The 19,424-nt window shown below is 47.7% G+C and overlaps 2 protein-coding genes across 7 annotated transcripts; one reads left to right on the top strand and one right to left on the bottom strand.

Annotated features, from left to right (window-relative positions):
- Positions 1 to 21: 21 nt before the first annotated feature.
- SHBG (sex hormone binding globulin) lies at positions 22 to 4,866 on the top strand. Of its 6 annotated transcripts, none has more exons than XM_043475179.1 (10): positions 22 to 160; positions 765 to 925; positions 1,097 to 1,301; positions 1,463 to 1,554; positions 2,391 to 2,580; positions 3,051 to 3,212; positions 3,452 to 3,611; positions 3,728 to 3,864; positions 4,242 to 4,449; positions 4,699 to 4,866. In XM_043475179.1, the coding sequence occupies exons 2-10, from the start codon at positions 858 to 860 to the stop codon at positions 4,845 to 4,847; spliced, it is 1,371 nt and encodes a 456-aa protein (XP_043331114.1). In that variant the 5' UTR covers positions 22 to 160; positions 765 to 857; the 3' UTR covers positions 4,848 to 4,866. The 6 variants fall into 6 exon arrangements, with proteins under 6 accessions (XP_043331114.1, XP_043331155.1, XP_043331133.1 ...); XM_043475198.1 differs by having other exon boundaries at positions 31 to 160; positions 806 to 925; XM_043475190.1 differs by lacking the exon at positions 22 to 160 and adding an exon at positions 221 to 419 and having other exon boundaries at positions 806 to 925.
- Positions 4,867 to 15,491: 10,625 nt separating this feature from the next.
- Positions 15,492 to 16,032, bottom strand: LOC122446230 (28S ribosomal protein S16, mitochondrial-like). The gene has a single exon (XM_043476211.1). It carries the CDS (start codon positions 16,004 to 16,006, stop codon positions 15,599 to 15,601), a length of 408 nt encoding a protein of 135 aa, XP_043332146.1. The 5' UTR covers positions 16,007 to 16,032; the 3' UTR covers positions 15,492 to 15,598.
- Between the last annotated feature and the right edge of the window lie 3,392 nt (positions 16,033 to 19,424).

Below are 19,424 nucleotides of genomic sequence, written 5' to 3'. Positions count from 1 at the left end.
CGGGGAACGAGGCGGTGGGGGCTCCGGGGGCTGGGAAGCTGAAGCCCTATTCCGGCTACTGCGGAGAGAGAGATAGGACTAAGTGGTCCTCACTGTCTGGGCGCCCCTAATTTCGGCCCCCGCCAGCGTTCACCTGCCAGCCAATCAGCCTGCAGAACGGGTATGTCCCCGCCCCGCCACCCTCCCCCCGCCCGACTCTGCCCCACCGTGGCCGAGTCCCGTGACCGCGCCCGTGGGCAGGGGTCAAGGCTGTACTGCAGACGCTTTCTCGTCCGAGTTATCTGGGTGTTCCAGCCTCCAGTGGAGAAATCCCACGGCTCCAAAGTTACCTCTTTCTTTAACTGAAGAGTGCAGTGATTATCTGCTCTTCCCTTCGCTCAAACTCACCCATTCCAGCCCACCCAGACTCCAGACTCGGGGTGAGCCCCAAGACCTCCAGCTCTTTCCTACTGGCTCAAAGTGTGACTTCTTCTGGGGGCATTTATATTTTAAAATGGGTGAGGGAGAGAGGGATGAGTTTCTATTGGTAAATGATTAGGCGTTGTGGTAAACAGATAAGATAACTGGGGGTGGGAGGCAGAACTCCTAGTATCCACTGAATCACACTCGGAGACAGTCCCTGCCTGGGAAGCAAGCCCCAGAGGCCTGGGAAAACACCGAGGGAGGAGCTCAGAGCAGATACCAGGCTTTGAATCTGCATTATCTCCATTCATCCTCCTTCACATTGACCCCAGAAAGTAGGTATTATTTTTCACATTTTGCAGACAGGACACTAAAGCACACTGGTCGGGTGACTCGCCCACAGCCACCCAGCTGGTGTTTGGGATTCCATGTCTCAGCTCTAGACCTTATGGAAGATGCTACTTGGGGAGCCCGGCAGGAGTGTTTCTAGATCTCGTGTTTGTCATCAAGGCAGCCTCTGCAGGTAGGCTTGGAGGACCCAGGAAGGAGAGTGCAAGAGAGGTGTCCTCTCCCAGCTCAAAAACTTGCCCAGCAGTGGGGGAGGGTAGTGGAGAAACTCTGTCCCTCACTCCATTTGTCCTCAGAGGGGCCAGAGGGTCAGTGGCCCTGTCTCCTGCCCCCCTTCTTCCCCCAGGGCAACCTTTAACCCTCCAACAACCATGTGGAAGGCTGCCTTCCCCCACGCATTTGCCCCAGAGTCATTGGAGGCTAAAAGAGGACCGCAGCTGATTATGGTGAGCAGAGGTCCACTGGTCATTTGGCACGGGCTACTGCTGCTGTTGTTACTACCACTTCCCAGCCACGGAGGACCGGCCCTGAGACCTACTCTCCCCAGCCAGGTGCAGAAGTGGGACACGGTGCTATGCCCTGCATGTGTTTCAGTGAGCTACATTGGGGCTTTGGCCTCTTCTTTGCTTTCCTCCTCTGGCCTGGTAGCAATGCCTCTCCCTCCTTCTGTCTCTGGCATGTCCTTATTTCGGCTTACTTTTCTCTTCAACAGACAACTGAAGACTCTCCTGCTCTGCACCTCAGCAATGGCCCTGGACAAGAACCTGTTACCATTATGACCTTTAACCTCACCAAGATCACAAAGTATGACATTGACCTAATTCTTTGACCTAGTCTCCTGACATCACCCTCTCTCCATCAGCTCCTCTTTTTGCTTTATTTAATTGAAGTATAGTTGATTTACAGTGTTGCATTTTTGGGATACAGCAAAGTGATTCAATTATATATATTTGTAAAACATGTTATATATATATATTATTTTTCAGGTTCTTTTGTATTATGGCTTATTATAAGATATTGAATATAACATACTATGTTATACAGTATGACTTGTCGATTATCTATTTTATATATAATAGCTTGTATCTGTTAATCCCACACTCCCAATTTATCCCCCCACCTTTCGCCCTTTGGTAGCTGCGAATTTGTTTTCTATGACTGTGACTTGGTTTTGCAAATAAGTTCATTTGTATCAGTTTTTAAATTCCATACGTAAGTGATAGCCTATGGTGTTTGTCTTTCTCTGTCTGATTTACTTCGTTTAGTATGATAATCTCTAGGTCTGTCCAGGTTGCATTGTTTCATTCTTTTTATGGCTGAATAATCCATTGTGTGTGTGTGTGTGTGTGTGTGTATACCATGAGATATATATATATATATATATATATATATATATATATATATATATATATATATGTGTGTGTGTGCCTGTATATATATACCATGTCTTCTTTATCCATTCCTCTGTTGATGGACCTTTAGGTTGCTTCCAAGTCTTGGCTATTGTAAGCAGTGCATCAGTCCCTCTCTTTTCCCTGTCTCTCTGTCCTTCTGTCTACCTGAACTCCTCCTCCCTCAACCTCAAGTCTGAGCTCGAAGTGCACGCCCCCTACACAGTCCTTCCTTTCATGTCCTTCCAGAATCTCCTCCTCTTTTGAGTTTCGGACTTGGGATCCAGAGGGAGTCATTTTTTATGGTGATACCAACCCAAAGAATGACTGGTTTATGCTGGGGCTTCGGGATGGCAGGCCTGAGATCCAGCTTCATAATCACTGGGCTCAGCTTACAGTGAGTGCTGGACCCCGGCTGGACGATGGGAGGTGGCACCAGGTAAGCCAGATTTGGTTATGAGGGAGGCATATCTTGAGCTGGTCTGAGGAAGGGAATGGAACCAAGTTATTAGGCATCCCTCTACCATTGTCACCACATTGAATCCACACAGAAGCCTTATGAAGTTGCTATTCTTGTCCACATTTTTTTCAGAAGGGAATTCTGAGGCTTAGTCAGTTTGTAAGTGACAGGTCCAGAGTGAGCTGGGGGTACCAGCTCACCCTTCAAGTACATATTCTTTCTGGGCCAGACTAGACTGCCTCTCTTAGGTTCCAGGTTTTGGTTTGGTTTGGTTTTGGTTGATGGTTGTTCAGCAGTTAGTTGGGATTTGGGATTGTCGTGATAGGAGGTGATCTTGAGTCCTTCCACTCTGCCATCTTCAGTATGGCATATTCTAGATCACCTCTGAATAAAGTGGTGGAGGCAGGCTCCAGGGACCTCTGATTCCTCTTCTCTTTTTCTTCTCACAGATGGAAGTGAAGATCCATGGGGATTCCTTGCTACTCAGGGTGGATGGGGTGGAGGTGCTGCGTCTGAGACAGGTCTTTGGACAACTGGCCAACAATTCCCAGCTCATCATGAGGATTGCACTGGGAGGACTGTTGTTCCCTGCCTCCGACCTCCGGTTGCCGGTAACTGCATCCCAGGGTCAGGAACTGTGACCAAAGTTGATAAAGCATTGTTGGCTAGGTGGCCATAGGGATCTGCATCTACACATTTCAAGGAGAGAGGGGATGGGGTGAGAGATGCATGGGGGAGGGCAAATGCTTGGGTCTTACAGGGGAATAAACAGGGTGGGGAGGCTGAGACTGGGTCTCAGATATCCTGATTCCAACATCCTCTGCATCTTCCCTCCCACCATGGGCTCCAGCTGGTCCCTGCCCTGGATGCCTGCCTGCGCCAGGATGACTGGCTGGACCAACAGGCCCAGACCTCGGCGTCTGTCCCCACTAGTGTCAGAAGCTGTGCTATAGAGTCTCAACCTGGAATATTCTTCCCTCCAGGGACTGGTGCAGAATTTTGTCTCCAAGGTAAAGGCTGTTTTTCCCTCCATGACCAGCTCTGTGTCCATATCCCTCCACCACTAGCCCCTTCTCTCCATGAATCCCTAGCCTTAAGACCTCAGGAGGATCATTTCTCCCTCCAGAAATTCCCCGGCCTCATGCAAAGCCCTGGGCCTTCTCCTTGGACCTGGCACTCCAGCTGGCAGCAGGTTCAGGCCGCCTCCTTGCTCTTGGGACGCCAGAAAATCCTTCTTGGCTCAGCATCCACCTCCAAGATCAAGTAAGGCGGGAGATGCTGCCTGTACTCAGTGGAGCCTAGGAGCAATGGGAGAAAAGGGAATTCCAAAATGTCAACAGTATGAAGGCTTCGGGAGGTGGGGGGGTGCAGAGACACATATTAAAGCTGCCCACAGCAAGCAAATGACCTTTACTTAGATTATATATTTTCTTGGGGGTGGGTATGGTTTTATAGAAGGTCAAGACGGGAGAACTGAGGCAGGACTGAGGTGGTGGGAATGGCCAGAGACAGATAGACTGGATAGACATAGATAGTGTGGCTGAGAGGAAGAATCCAGGCAGCCAGGGATGGGGCTACAAGGAGTAGGTGCAGTTCGTTCTTCCCTCCCCCACTTATGTCCCTTCCCACACGCTCTGCAGAAAGTGGTGTTGTCTTCTGGGTCGGAGCCAGGGCTGGATCTGCCCCTTGTCTTGGGGCACCCTCTTCAGCTGAAGCTGACTGTGTCCGGGGTGGTTTTGAGCCAGGGGGCAAAGAAGGAGATCCTTGCTCTGCCTCCCACGGGCCCTGGCTCCCTCGTTGATCTCTGGGTCCAGCCGCAGGGGCGTCTCTTCCTAGGGGCTTTGCCAGGTAAGAACAAGCGATGTTGAAGATTCTTAACAAACCATGGCAAACGGCTAAGGGCAGGGGGAGAAGTGGGAAGGGGCACATTTTTAGGGGAAGGAAACCTCTGGGAGGGAAGAGGAGAAGAGAGAGGATAAAGGGGTAGTGGGAGGAAGTGCTTCCAAATATTTAGGTTGGAGAACTGAAAAAGTGGGGAGGAGCTTCTGGATCCAGGTCCCCCACCCCCAATGTCCCCTCCATGCTCCCTCCCTCTAGGAGAGGCCGCTTCTGCCTCCTTTTGCTTGGATGGCCTTTGGGCACAAGGCCAGAGTCTGGACATGGACCGGGCCCAGAGCAGAAGCCTGAACATCTGGACTCACAGCTGTCCTCAGAACCCAGGCAATGGCAGTGACACCACCCATTAAATCCCCACCTGAGAACCTCCTTTGAATGTCACTCCTTCATTATCCAGCAAATGTTTCCGGTGTGTCTGCAATGTGCCAGGCACTGTGCTGAGCACTGAGTCATACTGAGGAGCCAAACTACCCCTGCTTCCTGTCCTCTCGGTGCGGTGGTCCCCTGGGGGAGGCAGGCATCCATCAAGGCCTAACAAGTGAGTAGATAATTGGAAACTCTGATAAGTACCATAAAGGAGCAGTCAGAGAACTGAGAAAGCTCAAGGGCCAGTGGCCTTGACCTACACTGGGCTTCCTGAGGAAGTGATGACTTCCTAGGCTGAGACCCCAGTAACAGCACCACAGACACACACCCAAATACCAGTCACCTTCTGGGAGCCAGGAGCCCACCTCCCTCTCCAGCAGCCGCTGCCTTGGGACTTGAGCTTTGTTGCTCTGAGGCTGGTTCCCAGAAATCAGGAGGGAAGGGAAGACATGGGATTTTTCTTGTCCTTTAGTCAGGCCACTGCTGTCCCAGACAGGAGCAGCAGGGGGCGTGAGCGGGTCACAGAGAGATGGTGGCCTTCTGGGACTAGGGGTGGAGGCAGCAGGGAGAAAGAAAAAGCGGGGGTTGGAGAGGGGGGCGAGCAGAGGGAGAAAGATGCCTCTATCTCTCCTCGTCTTGGCCCACTAGCTTCGTTCCCAGAAGAATTTGTCTTTACTCCATTAAACAAGAACAGGCTTGTGCTGGTCCCACCTGGAAAGAACAGACAGATTCAGGAGTATCTCTGCCTTCAAAGAATATATGGAGACCTAGCCCTCAGCCCCCAGACCCCTGGAGATTCCTTGTGCCCCGTCTTCTTCTTGGGGTACTCTCCTGCCTCAGTGCCAGCTCCCTGGGAAACTTCATTCCCATCCCCCATCTCCAGATCCCATGGGGATCCCAGTGTCCCAGCTTCCTAGGTTACGAGGATCTGCCTACCAGTAACCCAGGCAACAGGGTGAGTCACTCATTGGACCTGCTGTTCCTCTTCTACAAGGATTAGCCAGGACCTGAGTGACCCCAGTGTAAGAAAGCTTCCAGAGAGTCTCTGGGTTGGAAGACACATCCTAGGTCCCTCCTTGAACCCTTATGGTCTCAAGTTTGCAAGGTCTACACTGTCTCCTTCCAGTCAGAGTGTTTTACAGGAATATACTTAGCATGGCCAGGGAGTCCAGATTCAACTCTGGTCCCTGGGCAATGTTCAGGGTCAGCCTGGGCCACTGGGATAAGTCCATTCAACTGATATTTATAGAGCACCTATTGTGTACCAGGCACTGTTCTAGACCCTGAGAATCCCTTGATGAAAAGGATAGACACGGGGACCTCCCTGGTAGTCCAGTTAAGACCCTGTACTCCCAAAGCAGAGGGCATGGGTTCAATCCTTAGTCAGAGAACTAGAGCCCACATACCACAACTGAAGATCCTGTGCACTGCGAGGAAGATCCCGCATGCCTTGATGAAGATTGAAGATCCTGCATGCTGCAAATGAGACCCTAAAAAAAAGAAGGGGGGGGGGATGGTCAGACAACCCATAAACTGAACTGAAACAAATAAGCAAGGTCATTTCAGGTGGTGATTATCTCAATAAAGAGAGTAAAATCCTGTAGTCAATCAGAGGTGGTAAGGTAGAGGCAGCATTAGCCAAGTGGTCAGGGAAGGTCTTTCTGAGGCAGTGTCACTTCAGCAGAGACCTGAATAATGAAACCAGTCCTGTGGGGTGCCTCATGTATGACCAAGCCAGGGGGGGTGAGAGGCTAAAGGGCCTGAACACGCCTGGGTCCCCACCAAAAGGGTTGTGCGGAGTGGTAACTTCTTGGCCCCGGGTCCCTTAGGAATCTCCTGAGGGCTGGCTTTTCTCTCCTCCCTCCATCCCATCCTGTCCAGGACACTCTGCCCCCAACCTCTCTTTCTTCAGCCTGCCCTAGATTCCAAGATTCCTGATTACCATCCAGAGCTGTCTACACTCTTTCATTAAGACTGATTCTGCTTTGACACAGACTCTGCCAGGCTCCCACCAAGGGCACCTTCAGTGCCAGTCCAGTGTCCCCTGCCTCTCTCATACCCCTAAAAACCTTTCTGGAGCTTGGCTGCGTATGGTGCAGCCTCCAGACTTATGCTATCCACTCACTCCACCATGTGTGTTACCTCTCTCTCCCCTTCTCTCTTTCCTTCTCTCTCTCTTTGTTTCAACTAACATTTATTGGCCCCTGACAGTATGCCAAGGGGCTTCCCTGGTGGCTCAGCAGTAAAGAATCTGCCTACAGTGCAAGAGACTTGGGTTCAATTCCTGGGTTTGGAAGATTACCTGGAGAAGGAAATACCCACTCCAGTATTCTTGCCTGGGAAATCCCATGGACAGAGGAGCCTGATGGGCTACAGTCCATGGTGTCACAAGAGAGTTGGACACGACTTAGCGACTACACACAAACACACACACGACAGTCTGCCAAACACTGTGTTAGGCAGTCTACAGGGACTCCAAAATTAAATAAGACTTGGTCCTGGGCTGGAGAATAGGGGTCTGGGGAGAGAAACAGACATGTAAAATGCTTTCATAGGGATCTCCTAGGATGTGTGAGGAACTTGAACAAATGACTAGTCTTCTTTACTTTTCAGTTTCCCCATCTGCAAAATGGGCAGGTTACCCCTACTCAGGGTTGCTGAGAGGGTTTGATGGAATCGCATAGGTTGGATGTGTGGCATATAGAAAGTGCTCCATGTACCAGAGATGTTGCTTTTGTTGATGTCATTAGCCTTGTGTGTAATTCTTGAAATATAAGTCTCAGCCTTCTGGGTGTGGAAGATAAGGAAGGGTGTGTGATGTGACTGAACTGGGAGCAGGCTGAGATGGAATGCGACCAGACTGGGGAGGCTTCTTGTGCCATGAGGTGAGAGGCCTTGTATGTCCTCCTGGGGAGTTGGAGCTTGATACGGTTAGCAGAGGAACTTCTGTGTTTCTTTCCTGTTTGTTTGATTGTGTTAAAATACACATAACAAAATTTATCATCTTAAATGTTTTTTTTTTGCCTCACCACATAGCTTGTAGAATGTTAGTTCCCTGATTAGAGATCAAACCTGTCTTAACCATTGAACCACCGTGGAAGTCTCCCATCCTAACCATTTTTTTTTTTAAAGATTTATTATTTATTTATCTTGGGTCGTGCTGAGTCTTCGATGTAATGCAAGGGCTTTCTCTAGTTCTAGCAAGCAGGAGCTCCTCCTTAGTTCCAATGCACAGGCTTCTTATTGCGCTGGCTTCTCTTGTTTCAGAGTTTGGGCTCTATTTGTGTGGGCTTCAGTAGTTTCCGTGCAGGGACTTAGTTGCCCCAGAGCATGTAGGATCTTCCTGGAGTAGGGATCGAACCCATGTCCCCTGTATTAGCAGGCAGACTCTTAACCACTGGGCCACCAAGGAAGCCCCCATCGTAACCATTTCTAAGTGTCCTGTTTAGTGACAATAGACTTCACAGTGTTACGGAACCATCCAGCTCCAGAACTCTTCTTGTAAAACCGAAACTCTGTACCCAGTAAATAATAACTCCCTGCTCCCCTCCCCCTTCTTTCCTTGTTTCTGTCTCTACAAAGACGCATCTTGTTGGGAACCCAAACAGTTGAGTCCCTGGGATTTGGTTGGGAGGGGGAAGGAAATCACTGGGCACAGACCTCAGGACAAGCTCTGGGTATGGGTGAGGGGAGATGGGAGCTCTTAATCCCTTCCTCCTTTCTGGAGATGCTGGAGGGAGGCCTGAGTTCCAGGGAGAGGTTGAAGGTTGTAATGGCTCTTTGCCCCCGCACCGTTCCTCAGTTGTTTCCCTGTGATCACTAGTGCTGCATGGAGTCGAGGGTTCTTCCCCCTCCAACTCCCAACCCTCCTCATGCTGACCCTCACCTTGACGAGAAGGTGTGGAAGGGAGAAACATTATCTAAACGTATAGAAGACACTCGTCCTTTCTTTTTCAAGTGACCTTGGGGTTCAGGCAGGGCAGAGACTGAACCAACAGTCTTGAAGCCACCCCTTGGCCTGTGTTTACCAAGCTGTGTGTGTTGAGGGTAAGATCCAGGCTCACCTCTCTGGATTGAGGCTGGCCCATTATTCTGCTCCTTATATGGTGAATGGGGCTTCCCTGTTGATCAGAAGATAACGAATCTGCCTGCAATGCTGAAGACCCATGTTTGATCCCTGTGTCAGGAAGATCCCCTCAAGAAGGGAATGGCAACCTACTCCAGGATTCTTGCCTGGAGAATTCCATGGACAGAGGAGCCTGGCAGGCTACAGTCCATGGGGTCGCAGAGTCAGACATTTCCTTCCTGATGAAGGAAAAGGCAAGTTGCTTCTCTAGGGTTTCACATAGAAAGAGCTATTCCATGCTTAAGCCCAGTTCAGCAACCAAGGGGCTTCCCTGGTGGCTCAGTGGTAAAGCATCTGGTTGCACTGCAGCAAACTCGGGTTCAATTGCTGAGTGGGGAAGATACCTTGGAGGAGGAAATGGCAGCCCACTCTGGTATTCTTGACTGGAGAATCCCATGCACAGAGGAGCCTGGTGGGCTACAGTCCATGGGGTCGAAAAGAGTCAGATATGACTAAGCACACATGAAGGGCAGGGGAGCAACCAGGCTTTATCTTGGGTGGCTCTGTGGGTTGCTTGGATATGGGGAATATTTACAAAGTGTAAGACAGGGACTTTCCTGGTGATCCAGCAGCTAAGACTTCATGCTCCCAATGCAGAGGGCCTGGGTTTGGTCCCTGCTCAGGGAATTGGATCCCACATGCTGCAACTAAGAGTTCGCAGGCCCCAACTCAGGATCCCAGATGTGGCAACTAAAAAGATCCTGCATGCTGCAACTCAGACCCGGTGCAGCCAAATAAATAATTTAAAAAAAAAATGGAGGAGGAAATGGCAACCCACTCCAGTAGTCTTGCCAGGATAATCCCATGGACCGAGGAACCTGGCAGGCTACCATCCATGGGGTCACAAAGACTCGGATACAACTGAGCAACTGAGCACACACACACATACACACCTGAAACTAATTTGATGTTGTATGTATTATACTATAATAATAAATGCATAAATAAATAACTTACATAAACATGAAAAAAAGTTCTAGCTTGACCATTTAAACTGATTTAATGACCCACTAATGGGCTGCAATTCACTTTGAATGTTGTAGGTATTTGCTATCATTTTAGATAATGCTGGTGTGAATAGTTGTAGTGATCCATGAAAGTCCAGGATTGTTCATTCTCTGACCCTCATCACTCCCAGAGTGCCACAGCCAACCTCTCTCCCAGTCCTTGGCCTTCTCTGCCTTGTCTTATGCTCATGTTCATCTGTATGGCCTGTCTTTGAAGGGATCTCTTTGCCTGAATTCTCTGTAGACCTTGAAAGGGATACATGATGTATATTTGTTAAATAAATGTTTGAAGGAAAAACAAAAACAAAGTCTAAAGCAAAGGCCTGTTCTGAAAGAACTTACAGCCTGGTTGCAAAGATAAAATAGAAGAGTTTTCAGCACAGTTGCTGAAGACAAAAACCTAGGCAACTAGCCATGATTCCTGTCTCTGTCACCTCCATTGCTCACGACAGACCCTGAACTTCTGTCTCCACCTGTAAAGCTGCTGGCTTGGGCCAAGCCATCCATATTTCCCACCTGGACTGCTACAAAGCCATGCTGCCTGGTCTCCTTGCTTCCCATGGTGAGCTCTCACACAGTGGCCATGGTGATTTTCATTACATTTAACCCTGTCGATTCCCTGCTTAAAATCCTAGAATTGTTTCTGTGATGGTTGGATTAAAATCCAAACTGCTCCCTTTGGCTTACAAGGACTGTTACGATTTGGCCTCTGCCTACCTCTCAGATCTCTTGCTGTCCCAGTCTTGCCTTTTTCCCTCACGGGAGGCCAGCCTTTGCATTCACCCCTTCCTCCTCCTAGGATGCTCTTCCCCTACAGGTCCCCGTGGCTCCTTTGCCTTACTTTGGGTCATTAAAAGTTACCTCCTCAGTAAGACCTTCCCTGAACACTCAGGCACTCTCTGGCACATCACACTGTCTTACTTTTTTCCTGCATAATATTAACATTATTTAATTTTTAAATTTAATTTAATTAATTATTTATTTTTGGCGGTACTGGGTCTTCGCTGTTGTGCAGGCTTCTCTCTAGTTGTGGTGAGCAGGAGTTACTCTTCGTCGCAATATGCGGGCTTCTCATTGCGGTGGTTTTCTTGTTGTGGGGCACGGGCTCTAGGGCCTGCAAGCTTCCGTAGTTGCGGCACATGGCACATAGGCTCAGTCATTGTGGCTCTCGGGCTCTAGAGCACAGGCTCGATAGTTGTGGTACATGGGCTTAGTCGCTCCTTGGCATGTGGGATCTTCCAAGACCAGGGATCAAACCCATGTCTCCTACAGTGGCAGGCGGATTCTTTACCCCTGAACCACCAGGGAAGCCCTGTTTAATATTTTTATTGAAAATACTTATTTTATTCCTGCTCTAAAAGGATGAACATCTTTTAGGTGTTGCCCCACTGCTGGTTTTTTTTTTTAATGAATTTTTACTGGAGCATAGTTGATTTACCATGTTGCATTAATTTCTGCTGCACAACAAAGTGAATCAGTTATACTCTTTAGATTCTTTCCCCATATAGGTCATTACAGAATACTGAGGAGAGTTCCCCGTGCTTTACAGTAGGTCCTCATTAGCTATCTATTCTATACATAGTAGTGTGTACATGTCAATCCCAATCTCTCAGTTTTTCCCTCCTCCCTCCAACATTTATTTAATTTGTTTGTTTGTTTTTACGGTTTATTAGAATGGGAGCCCCAGGAGCATAGGGACGAGAACAGCGCCTGGCTCTAAACAAATGCTCATTAGATACGCATTGAATAAATGAATGGGAGTTGGGGCTGGACTGTGAAGGGTGGGCAGTCTTCCAGGACTCGGAAAGAAAATGGACAAAGGTATAACGTCAGGAGTAAGCACAGACTGTCCCAGGAATGGCCAGCTCAGCTTCAGCGGAGGGCTAGTTGGAGCCTAGAGGCCAAGGAAGTTGGGGATACAGACTGGGTCTAGATTGTGAAGCACCCTGAAAGTTAGACTAGGAATCAGAACCGCATCCTGCAAGGTCACAGGAAGCCATTTGAAGCCCTTTGAGCTGAGGGGTGGCCTAATTAAAACTGTCTTTTGAGAAAATTAATCCAGAGTCTGTTGCAGAAGGAATTGAAGTAAGACCAACTGCCTAATTTGTAGGACCCAGTGCAAAATGAAAATGTGGAATCCCTTATTCAAAAAGGGGAAAGGACTTCCCTGGTGGTCCAGTGGCTAAGACACTATACTCACTGTGCAGGGGGCCTGGGTTCCATCCGTTGTCAGGGAATCAGATCCCACATGCTGCAAGTATAGGTCCTACATACCGCCTCCAAGGACCTCCTGATAAGAATCCCAAGTGCCACAACTGAGACCCAGCACAGTCAAATAAATAAATATTTTTGAAAAAAGGCTGGAAAAAACTGGTGTTCCATTTAGTAAACTGGAGAATTCCATAGATAGAGGAGCTTGGCAGGCTATAGTCCATGGGGTTGCAAAGAGTCAGACATGACTGAGCCACTAACACTTTCACTTTTCACAAGGTACTAAAATATAAAATGCTTTCCTTTTTTCCACGATTCTTCTCATGACTTTTCATGGTGTTTTTAATTTATTTAATGTTATTTTAAATAGAGAAAATAGCATTTTTTAACTTTCAGCTTACTGATGACTGAAACGAAAACAGAATTGTGGGTTGCCCCAATTTTCCCTCTCTGTCATCATTGCCAGCAGAAGTGGTTGGCTAAAGCAGCAAATTAATGACTGGGAATGGATATGGTAGGATGCCTCCCATCATCCATGTCTCCTAGAAGACCATTGCCTTCTTTCTGGATTCAAAGCACGTTCTGTTTCAAACCGAACAGTAGCCTCTCAGCTGTCAGCCCCTACACTTATTCAGGTGTAGACATGACATGCTTATCTTGTACTCCCTTTAATCTCGCTGAACTGCCATGCATGGTGGGTCCATCAGAGTTCTGTGCTGACTCTTTGCGACCCTATGGACTATACAGTCCATGGAATTCTCCAGGCCAGATTACTGGAGTGGGTAGCCTTTCCCTTCTCCAGGGGATCTTCTCAACCCAGGGATCGAACCTAGGTCTCCTGCATTGCAGGCAAATTCTTTACCAGTTGAGCCACAAGGGAAGCCCTCTGTGTTCATGGAGCATCCCAAATGGCATGTCAGGCTTATCTCCTCTACTCACACATATGGTCCATTGTTCCACTGGACAAAGCACAAGTTCAAAGGTAAAATTATTAAGAAATCCAAGATGGTGGCCACAGAGCACAAGACCAAGCACAAGGCAGTTCTGAGCCTGGGCCTTTGAAATGGGAGGGAAGGGGGCAGGACACACATTTTAAAAGAACAACATAAATAAATAAATAAATAAATAAATAAAAGAATGACATAGTCCAAGGACATAATGTAACTAATTAGAACAAAATAAGTCCAAGATGGCTGACTTCCACTAGACCGTGAGCCTCAGAATGAAAGTGTTAGTCTCTCAGTCGTGTCCAACTCTTTGTGATCCTATGGATGTAGTCCTCCAGGCTCTAATGTCCATGGAATTCACTAGGCAAGAATACTGGAGTGGGTAGCCATTTCCTTTCTCGAGGGATCGTCCCAACCCAGGGATGGAACCTGGGTCTCCTGCATTGCAGGAGGATTCTTTACTGTTGAACAACCAGCAAAGAGCCTCAGTATATGCTCACTGTAATACATCAGCAAGGTAAGTGACACACCCACCAGTGCCATGACTTTTCTGAGGACAACCATCAAAGATTAAAAACTGGGCAGTGGGGACTTCCTTGGTGGTCCAGTGGCTAAGACTCTGAGCTCCCAGTGCAGGAGGCCCAGGTTCCACCCCTGGTCAGGGAGCTAAATCCCACATGCTACAACTAAGACCCAGAGCAGCCAAATAAATAAATAAAATAAAAATAAAAATAAAAACTGGGCAGTGGCCCAGTTCCTGGAAATCTCCACCCCTTCCCCTGAAATAGAATAATCCTCCCACTCATTAGACTATGAAATTACCCAGCCCACAAAACATCAGTCAATTCACTTCAGTCGCTCAGTCGTGTCAAGCTCTATGAGACCCCATGGACTGCAGCACGCCAGGCTTCCCTGTCCATCACCAACACCCAGAGTTTACTCAGACTCATGTCTATTGAGTCAGTGATGCCATCCAACCATCTCATCCTCTGTCGTCCCCTTCTCCTCCTGCCCTCAATCTTTCCCAGCATCAGGGTCCTTTCCAATGAATCAGCTCTTCATATCAGGTGGCCAAAGTATTGGAGTTTCAGCTTCAGCATCAGTCCTTCCAATGAACACTCAGGACTGATCTCCTTTAGAATGGACTGGTTGGATCTCCTTGCAGTCCAAGGGACTCTCAAGAGTCTTCTCCAACTCCACAGTTCAAAAGCATCAATCCTTCGGTGCTCAGCTTTCTTTATAGTCCAACTCTCACATCCATACATGAACTGGAAAAACCATAGCCTTGACTAGATGGACCTTTGTTGGCAAAGTAATGTCTCTGCTTTTTCATATGCTGTCTAGGTTGGTCATACCTTTTCTTTCAAGGAGCAAGCATCTTTTAACTTCATGGCTGCAGTCACCATCTGCAGTGATTTTGGAGCCCAAGAAAATAAAGTCTCTCACTGTTTGCATTGTTTCCCCATCTATTTGCCATGAAGTAGAGATCTCTTCAAGAAAATTAGAGATACCAAGGGAACATTTCATGCAAAGAGGAGCATAATAAAGGACAGAAATGGTATGGACCTAACAGAAGCAGAAGATATTAAGAAGAGGTGGCAAGAATACACAGAAGAACTGTACAAAAAAGATCTTCAGGACCCAGATAATCATGATGGTGTGATCACTCACCTAGAGCCAGACATCCTGGAATGTGAAGTCAAGGGGGCCTTAGAAAGTATCACTACGAACAAAGCTAGCTGAGGTGATGGAATTCCAGTGGACCTATTTCAAATCCTAAAAGATGATGCTGTGAAAGTGCTTCACTCAATATGCCAGCAAATTTGGAAAACTCAGCAATGGCCACAGGACTGGAAAAGGTCAGTTTTTATTCCAATCCCTAAGAAAGGCAATGCCAAATAATGCTCAAACTACCGTGCAATTGTACTCATCTCACACACGAGTAAAGTAATGCTCAAAATTCTCCAAGCCAGGCTTCAGCAATACGTGAACCATGAACTTCCAGATATTCAAGCTGGTTTTAGAAAAGGCAGAGGAACCAGAGATCAAATTGCCAACATCTGCTGGATCATCAAAAAAAGCAAGAGAGTTCCAGAGAAACATCTATTTCTGCTTTATTGACTATGCCAAAGCCTTTGACTGTGTGAATCACAATAAACTGTGGAAAATTCTTAAAGGGATGGGAATACCAGACCACCTGACCTGTGTCTTGAGAAACCTGCATGCAGGTCAGGAAGCAACAGTTACTGGACATGGAACAACAGACTGGTTCCAAATTGGGAAAGGAGTACGTGAAGGCTGTATATTGCCACCCTGCTTATTTAACATTTTTTTTTTACTTAAAAAATTCCATTTATTGACCTCTAAATATAATAAAACTAAGAGTTCTGCACAAATATTTTAAGAGGACTTCAAGTTTGTTCCCACTGCTATGTTCACTGAAGTCAGTTCTCTTTTGTTTCTGTAGCCTCTGTATCTGTTTTCTGAGCTGCTAAGAGGACTTCTCGTGCCTGTTTCCATCGCAGCCTCTCAGCATTTGTGATCACCATCAGGTGCAGAGGGAAAAAGCCAGAAAGACCCAGAAGTTCTTCCACACGCTTTGAAATGTGGGCTCCACAGCCAATCCAATGCTGGATCTGGTCCAGGTTGAGAGCAACGAGTTTCTCTCTATGACTGTTGGGCATTGGATCATAGGAGCCCAGCTGCTCTACAAAACGGCCATCCCTGGGACACTTGTTGTGAGCAGCCACGATGTGGTAGAAAGGCCTGTTGGTACAGCCACCGAGCGCAAGGCAGATGGTTAAGTGGCCTCCATGGTAGGCCTTGCAAAGGACAGTAGTGAGCTGGACCATGGCACAGCCATGGGCCCTGGGGCCTGTGCGCCAGTTGTGACGCTTTGGAGCTTCCCAGAGCCGGAGCAAACGGCTCTACGGCCTCCGGCTGCGCAGACAACCCACCAGAAAGCTCAACGCTGAAGAACCAGGGACTTCAATCCTCCCCTACCCCAGCCCAGGCTTTATTTAACTTTTATACAAAGTACATCATGAGAAACGCTGGGCTGGGTGAAGCACAAACTGGAATCAAGATTGCTAGGAGAAATAATCAGTAACCTCAGATATGCAGATGACACCACCCTTATGGCAGAAAGTGAAGAAGGACTAAAGAGCCTCTGGATGAAAGTGAAAGAGGAGAGTGAAAAAGTTGGCTTAAAGCTCAACATTCAGAAAACTAAGATCATGGCATCTGGTCCCATCACTTCATGGCAAATAGATGGGGAAACAGTGGAAACAGTGGCAAACTATTTTGGGGGGCTCTAAAATCAGTGCAGATGATGAGTGCAGCCATGAAATTAAAAGACGCTTACTCGTTGGAAGGAAAGTTATGGCCAAACTAGACAGCATATTAAAAAGCAGAGACATTACTTTGCCAACAAAGGTCCATCTAGTCAAGGCTATGGTTTTTCCAGTTCATGTATGGATGTGAGAGTTGGACTATAAAGAAAACTGAGCACCGAAGGATTGATGCTTTTGAACTGTGGAGTTGGAGAAGACTCTTGAGAGTCCCTTGGACTGCAAGGAGATCCAACCAGTCCATTCTAAAGGAGATCAGTCCTGAGTGTTCATTGGAAGGACTGATGCTGAAGCTGAAACTCCAATACTTTGGCCACCTGATATGAAGAGCTGACTCACTGGAAAGGACCCTGATGCTGGGAAAGACTGAGGGCAGGAGAAGGGGATGACAGAGGATGAGATGGTTGGATGGCATCACTGACTCGATGGACATGAGTCTGAGTAAACTCTGGGAGTTGGTGATGGACAGGGAGGCCTGGAGTGTTGCGGTCCATGGGGTAACACACAGTTGGACACAACTGAGCGACTGAACTGAACTGAACTGATGGGACCAGATGCTATGATCTTAGTTTTCTGAATGCTGAGTTTTAAAACTTTTTCACTCTCTTCTTTCACTTTCATCAAGAGACTCTTAAGTTCTTTGCTTTCTGCCATAAGGGTGGTGTCATCTGCATATCTGAGGTTACTGATATTTCTCCCGGCAGTCTTGATTCCAGCTTGTGCTTCATCCAGCCTGGCATTTCGCAAGATGTATTCTGCATATAAGTTAAGCGAGCAGAGTGACAATATACAGCCTTGACGTACTTCTTTCCCAATTTGGAACCAGTCTGTTGTTTCATGTCCAGTTCTAACTGTTGCTTCTTGACCTGCATACAGATTTCTCAGGAGGCAGGTCAGGTGGTCTGGTATTCCCATCTGTTTAAGAATTTTCTTAAAAAAAAAAAAAAAGAATTTTCTAGTTTGTTTTGATCCACACAGTCAAAGGTTTTTGTGTAGTCAATAAAGCAGAAGCAGATGTTTTTTTCTGGAACTCTCTTGCTTTTCAATGATCCAACAGATGTTGGCAATTTGATCTCTGGTTCCTCTGGCCTTCCTCAGTGATCCATGCAAAGAAATGGAGGAAAACAATAGAATAGGAAAGACTAGAGATCTCTTCAAGAAAATTAGAGATACCAAGGGAACATTTCATGCAAAGATGAGCACAATAAAGGACAGAAATGTTATGGACCTAACAGAAGCAGAAGGTATTAAGAAGAGGTGGCAAGAATACACAGAAGAACTATACAAGAAGCATCTTCATGACCCAGATAACCACGATGGTTTGATCACTCATGTAGAGCCAGACATCCTGGAATGAGAAGTCAAGTGGGCCTTAGGAAGCATCACTATGAACAAAGCTAATGGACGTGATGGAATTCCAGTTGAGCTATTTCAAATCCTAAAAGATGATGCTATGAAAGTGCTGCACTCAATATTCCAGCAAATTTGGGAAACTCAGCAGTGGCCACAGGACTGGAAAAGGTCAGTTTTCATTCCAATCCCAAAGAAAGGCAATGCCATAAAACATAGCCACCCCATATTTTGGGGCCTCTCACCTCTGAGATGGCCCACGCTCTGTGGAGTGTATTTCTTTTTAAATAAATCCATTTCTTATCTATCACTTTATTTCTCACAATAAAGTGTGAGAAATTTCTTTCTGCACTGAGAGACAAAGATCTTGATCCTCACTAAGTCCAGACACCAGGTGAGTCATTCTAATTAAGACAGTGCATTCAAGACTGAGTCTGAAAAAAAAAAAAAAAAAAGACTGAGTCTGAGTTACACAGCTTCACCTTGTTCGACTGAGCAGATCCTGAGTCCATGAAGCCTGCTCTGACCTGCAGGGGGAGAGTTTGAAGGGGAGGATGGTAGAACAGGAATTGTTGGGGGATAGAGCCAAGAGTGTAAAGTAAGAGTTGAAAGAAGAAGAAAAATCTCTCCAAGGAAAAGTGACAAGATTTGAAGAGACATGAGAAGACAATGAATCTTAACAGGAGGTCTTTAGAGGCCCTTGCACCTATCAGACTGTGGAAGCCCCGTTGAGAACCTCAACTTTACCTCTCCAGCGCTGGGTTGCACAAGGTCTCTAGCAGGTACTCAATAAATGTTTGTTGACAAATGGGCAAATGAGGAGGGGAGTGCAGAAAGCGGGGGCAGGGGATTGGTGGGTGGGAGGAGACAAAACGCCTAAGCATATGGGGCTTCAGGGCTGGGATCTCAAGGCAGTGCTGGGGGCTGGGAAAGTGGTGTTGGAAGGGCTTCAGAGGGGTGTGGGAAGGCAGGGAAGCCCCCAGGCTTGGTGAGAACCAGGTGTTGGGAGAAGAGGTTGTGGGACTGGAGAAGGAGGTGTTGGGGACATCGGCAGCATCTCCCTCGAGGGGAATTTCCGTCCTGTGGTGGCCTCTATGGGTCTCCTGGTGGCGTGTTCTAACCTCCAGCCCGGCTAGTGTAGTATCCTGGCTGGTCTCTTCGATCTATTTTTCTTGATCTCTGGCTCCTTCTCTGTTAGTCTCACATTCTGTCCTGTCTCCAGATCGTAGTTTCTTTCTAACTCCCTGCCTGGGGCCCCTATCTCAGCACGTATCTGCTTTCCTCTCTGTCTGCTGTGTCTCTCCGGGGTTATCTTTCCATTTTGCCCCGACACGCCTTCTATCCTCTCCACCCACCCAGATCCCGTCCAATACCTGCGGTGGGAGTAGGGGAGAGACTTGGTCCTGAGGAGGCACCAGGGGGCGGGCCCAAGCCCTTTCTCCAAATTTGCATATGCATGAGGTCGCCTAGGCCAGAGCGAGGAGGCGGGGCTTCTGGGGGCGGGGAAGGGGGCGGGCACCCTAGGAGCCACCGAGTATAAAGACCGCGCGCCGCTGCTGCTAGCCCTGCA

This window comes from Cervus canadensis, chromosome 1, assembly GCF_019320065.1.
Source record: "Cervus canadensis isolate Bull #8, Minnesota chromosome 1, ASM1932006v1, whole genome shotgun sequence".
Classification (NCBI taxonomy): Eukaryota; Metazoa; Chordata; class Mammalia; order Artiodactyla; family Cervidae; genus Cervus; species Cervus canadensis.
Note: the sequence above shows the minus strand (reverse complement) of the source record. Positions and strands in the feature narration are given on the sequence as shown.

Bases quoted from the DNA above. Each gene is read 5' to 3' on its own strand.
- SHBG (XM_043475179.1), top strand. From the start codon at position 858: ATGCTACTTGGGGAGCCCGGCAGGAGTGTTTCTAGATCTCGTGTTTGT. The intron at 3,213-3,451 runs GTAACTGCATCC...CATGGGCTCCAG, and splicing joins CCTCCGACCTCCGGTTGCCG to CTGGTCCCTGCCCTGGATGC. The intron at 3,612-3,727 runs GTAAAGGCTGTT...TTCTCCCTCCAG, and splicing joins TGCAGAATTTTGTCTCCAAG to AAATTCCCCGGCCTCATGCA.
- LOC122446230 (XM_043476211.1), bottom strand. From the start codon at position 16,006: ATGGTCCAGCTCACTACTGTCCTTTGCAAGGCCTACCATGGAGGCCAC.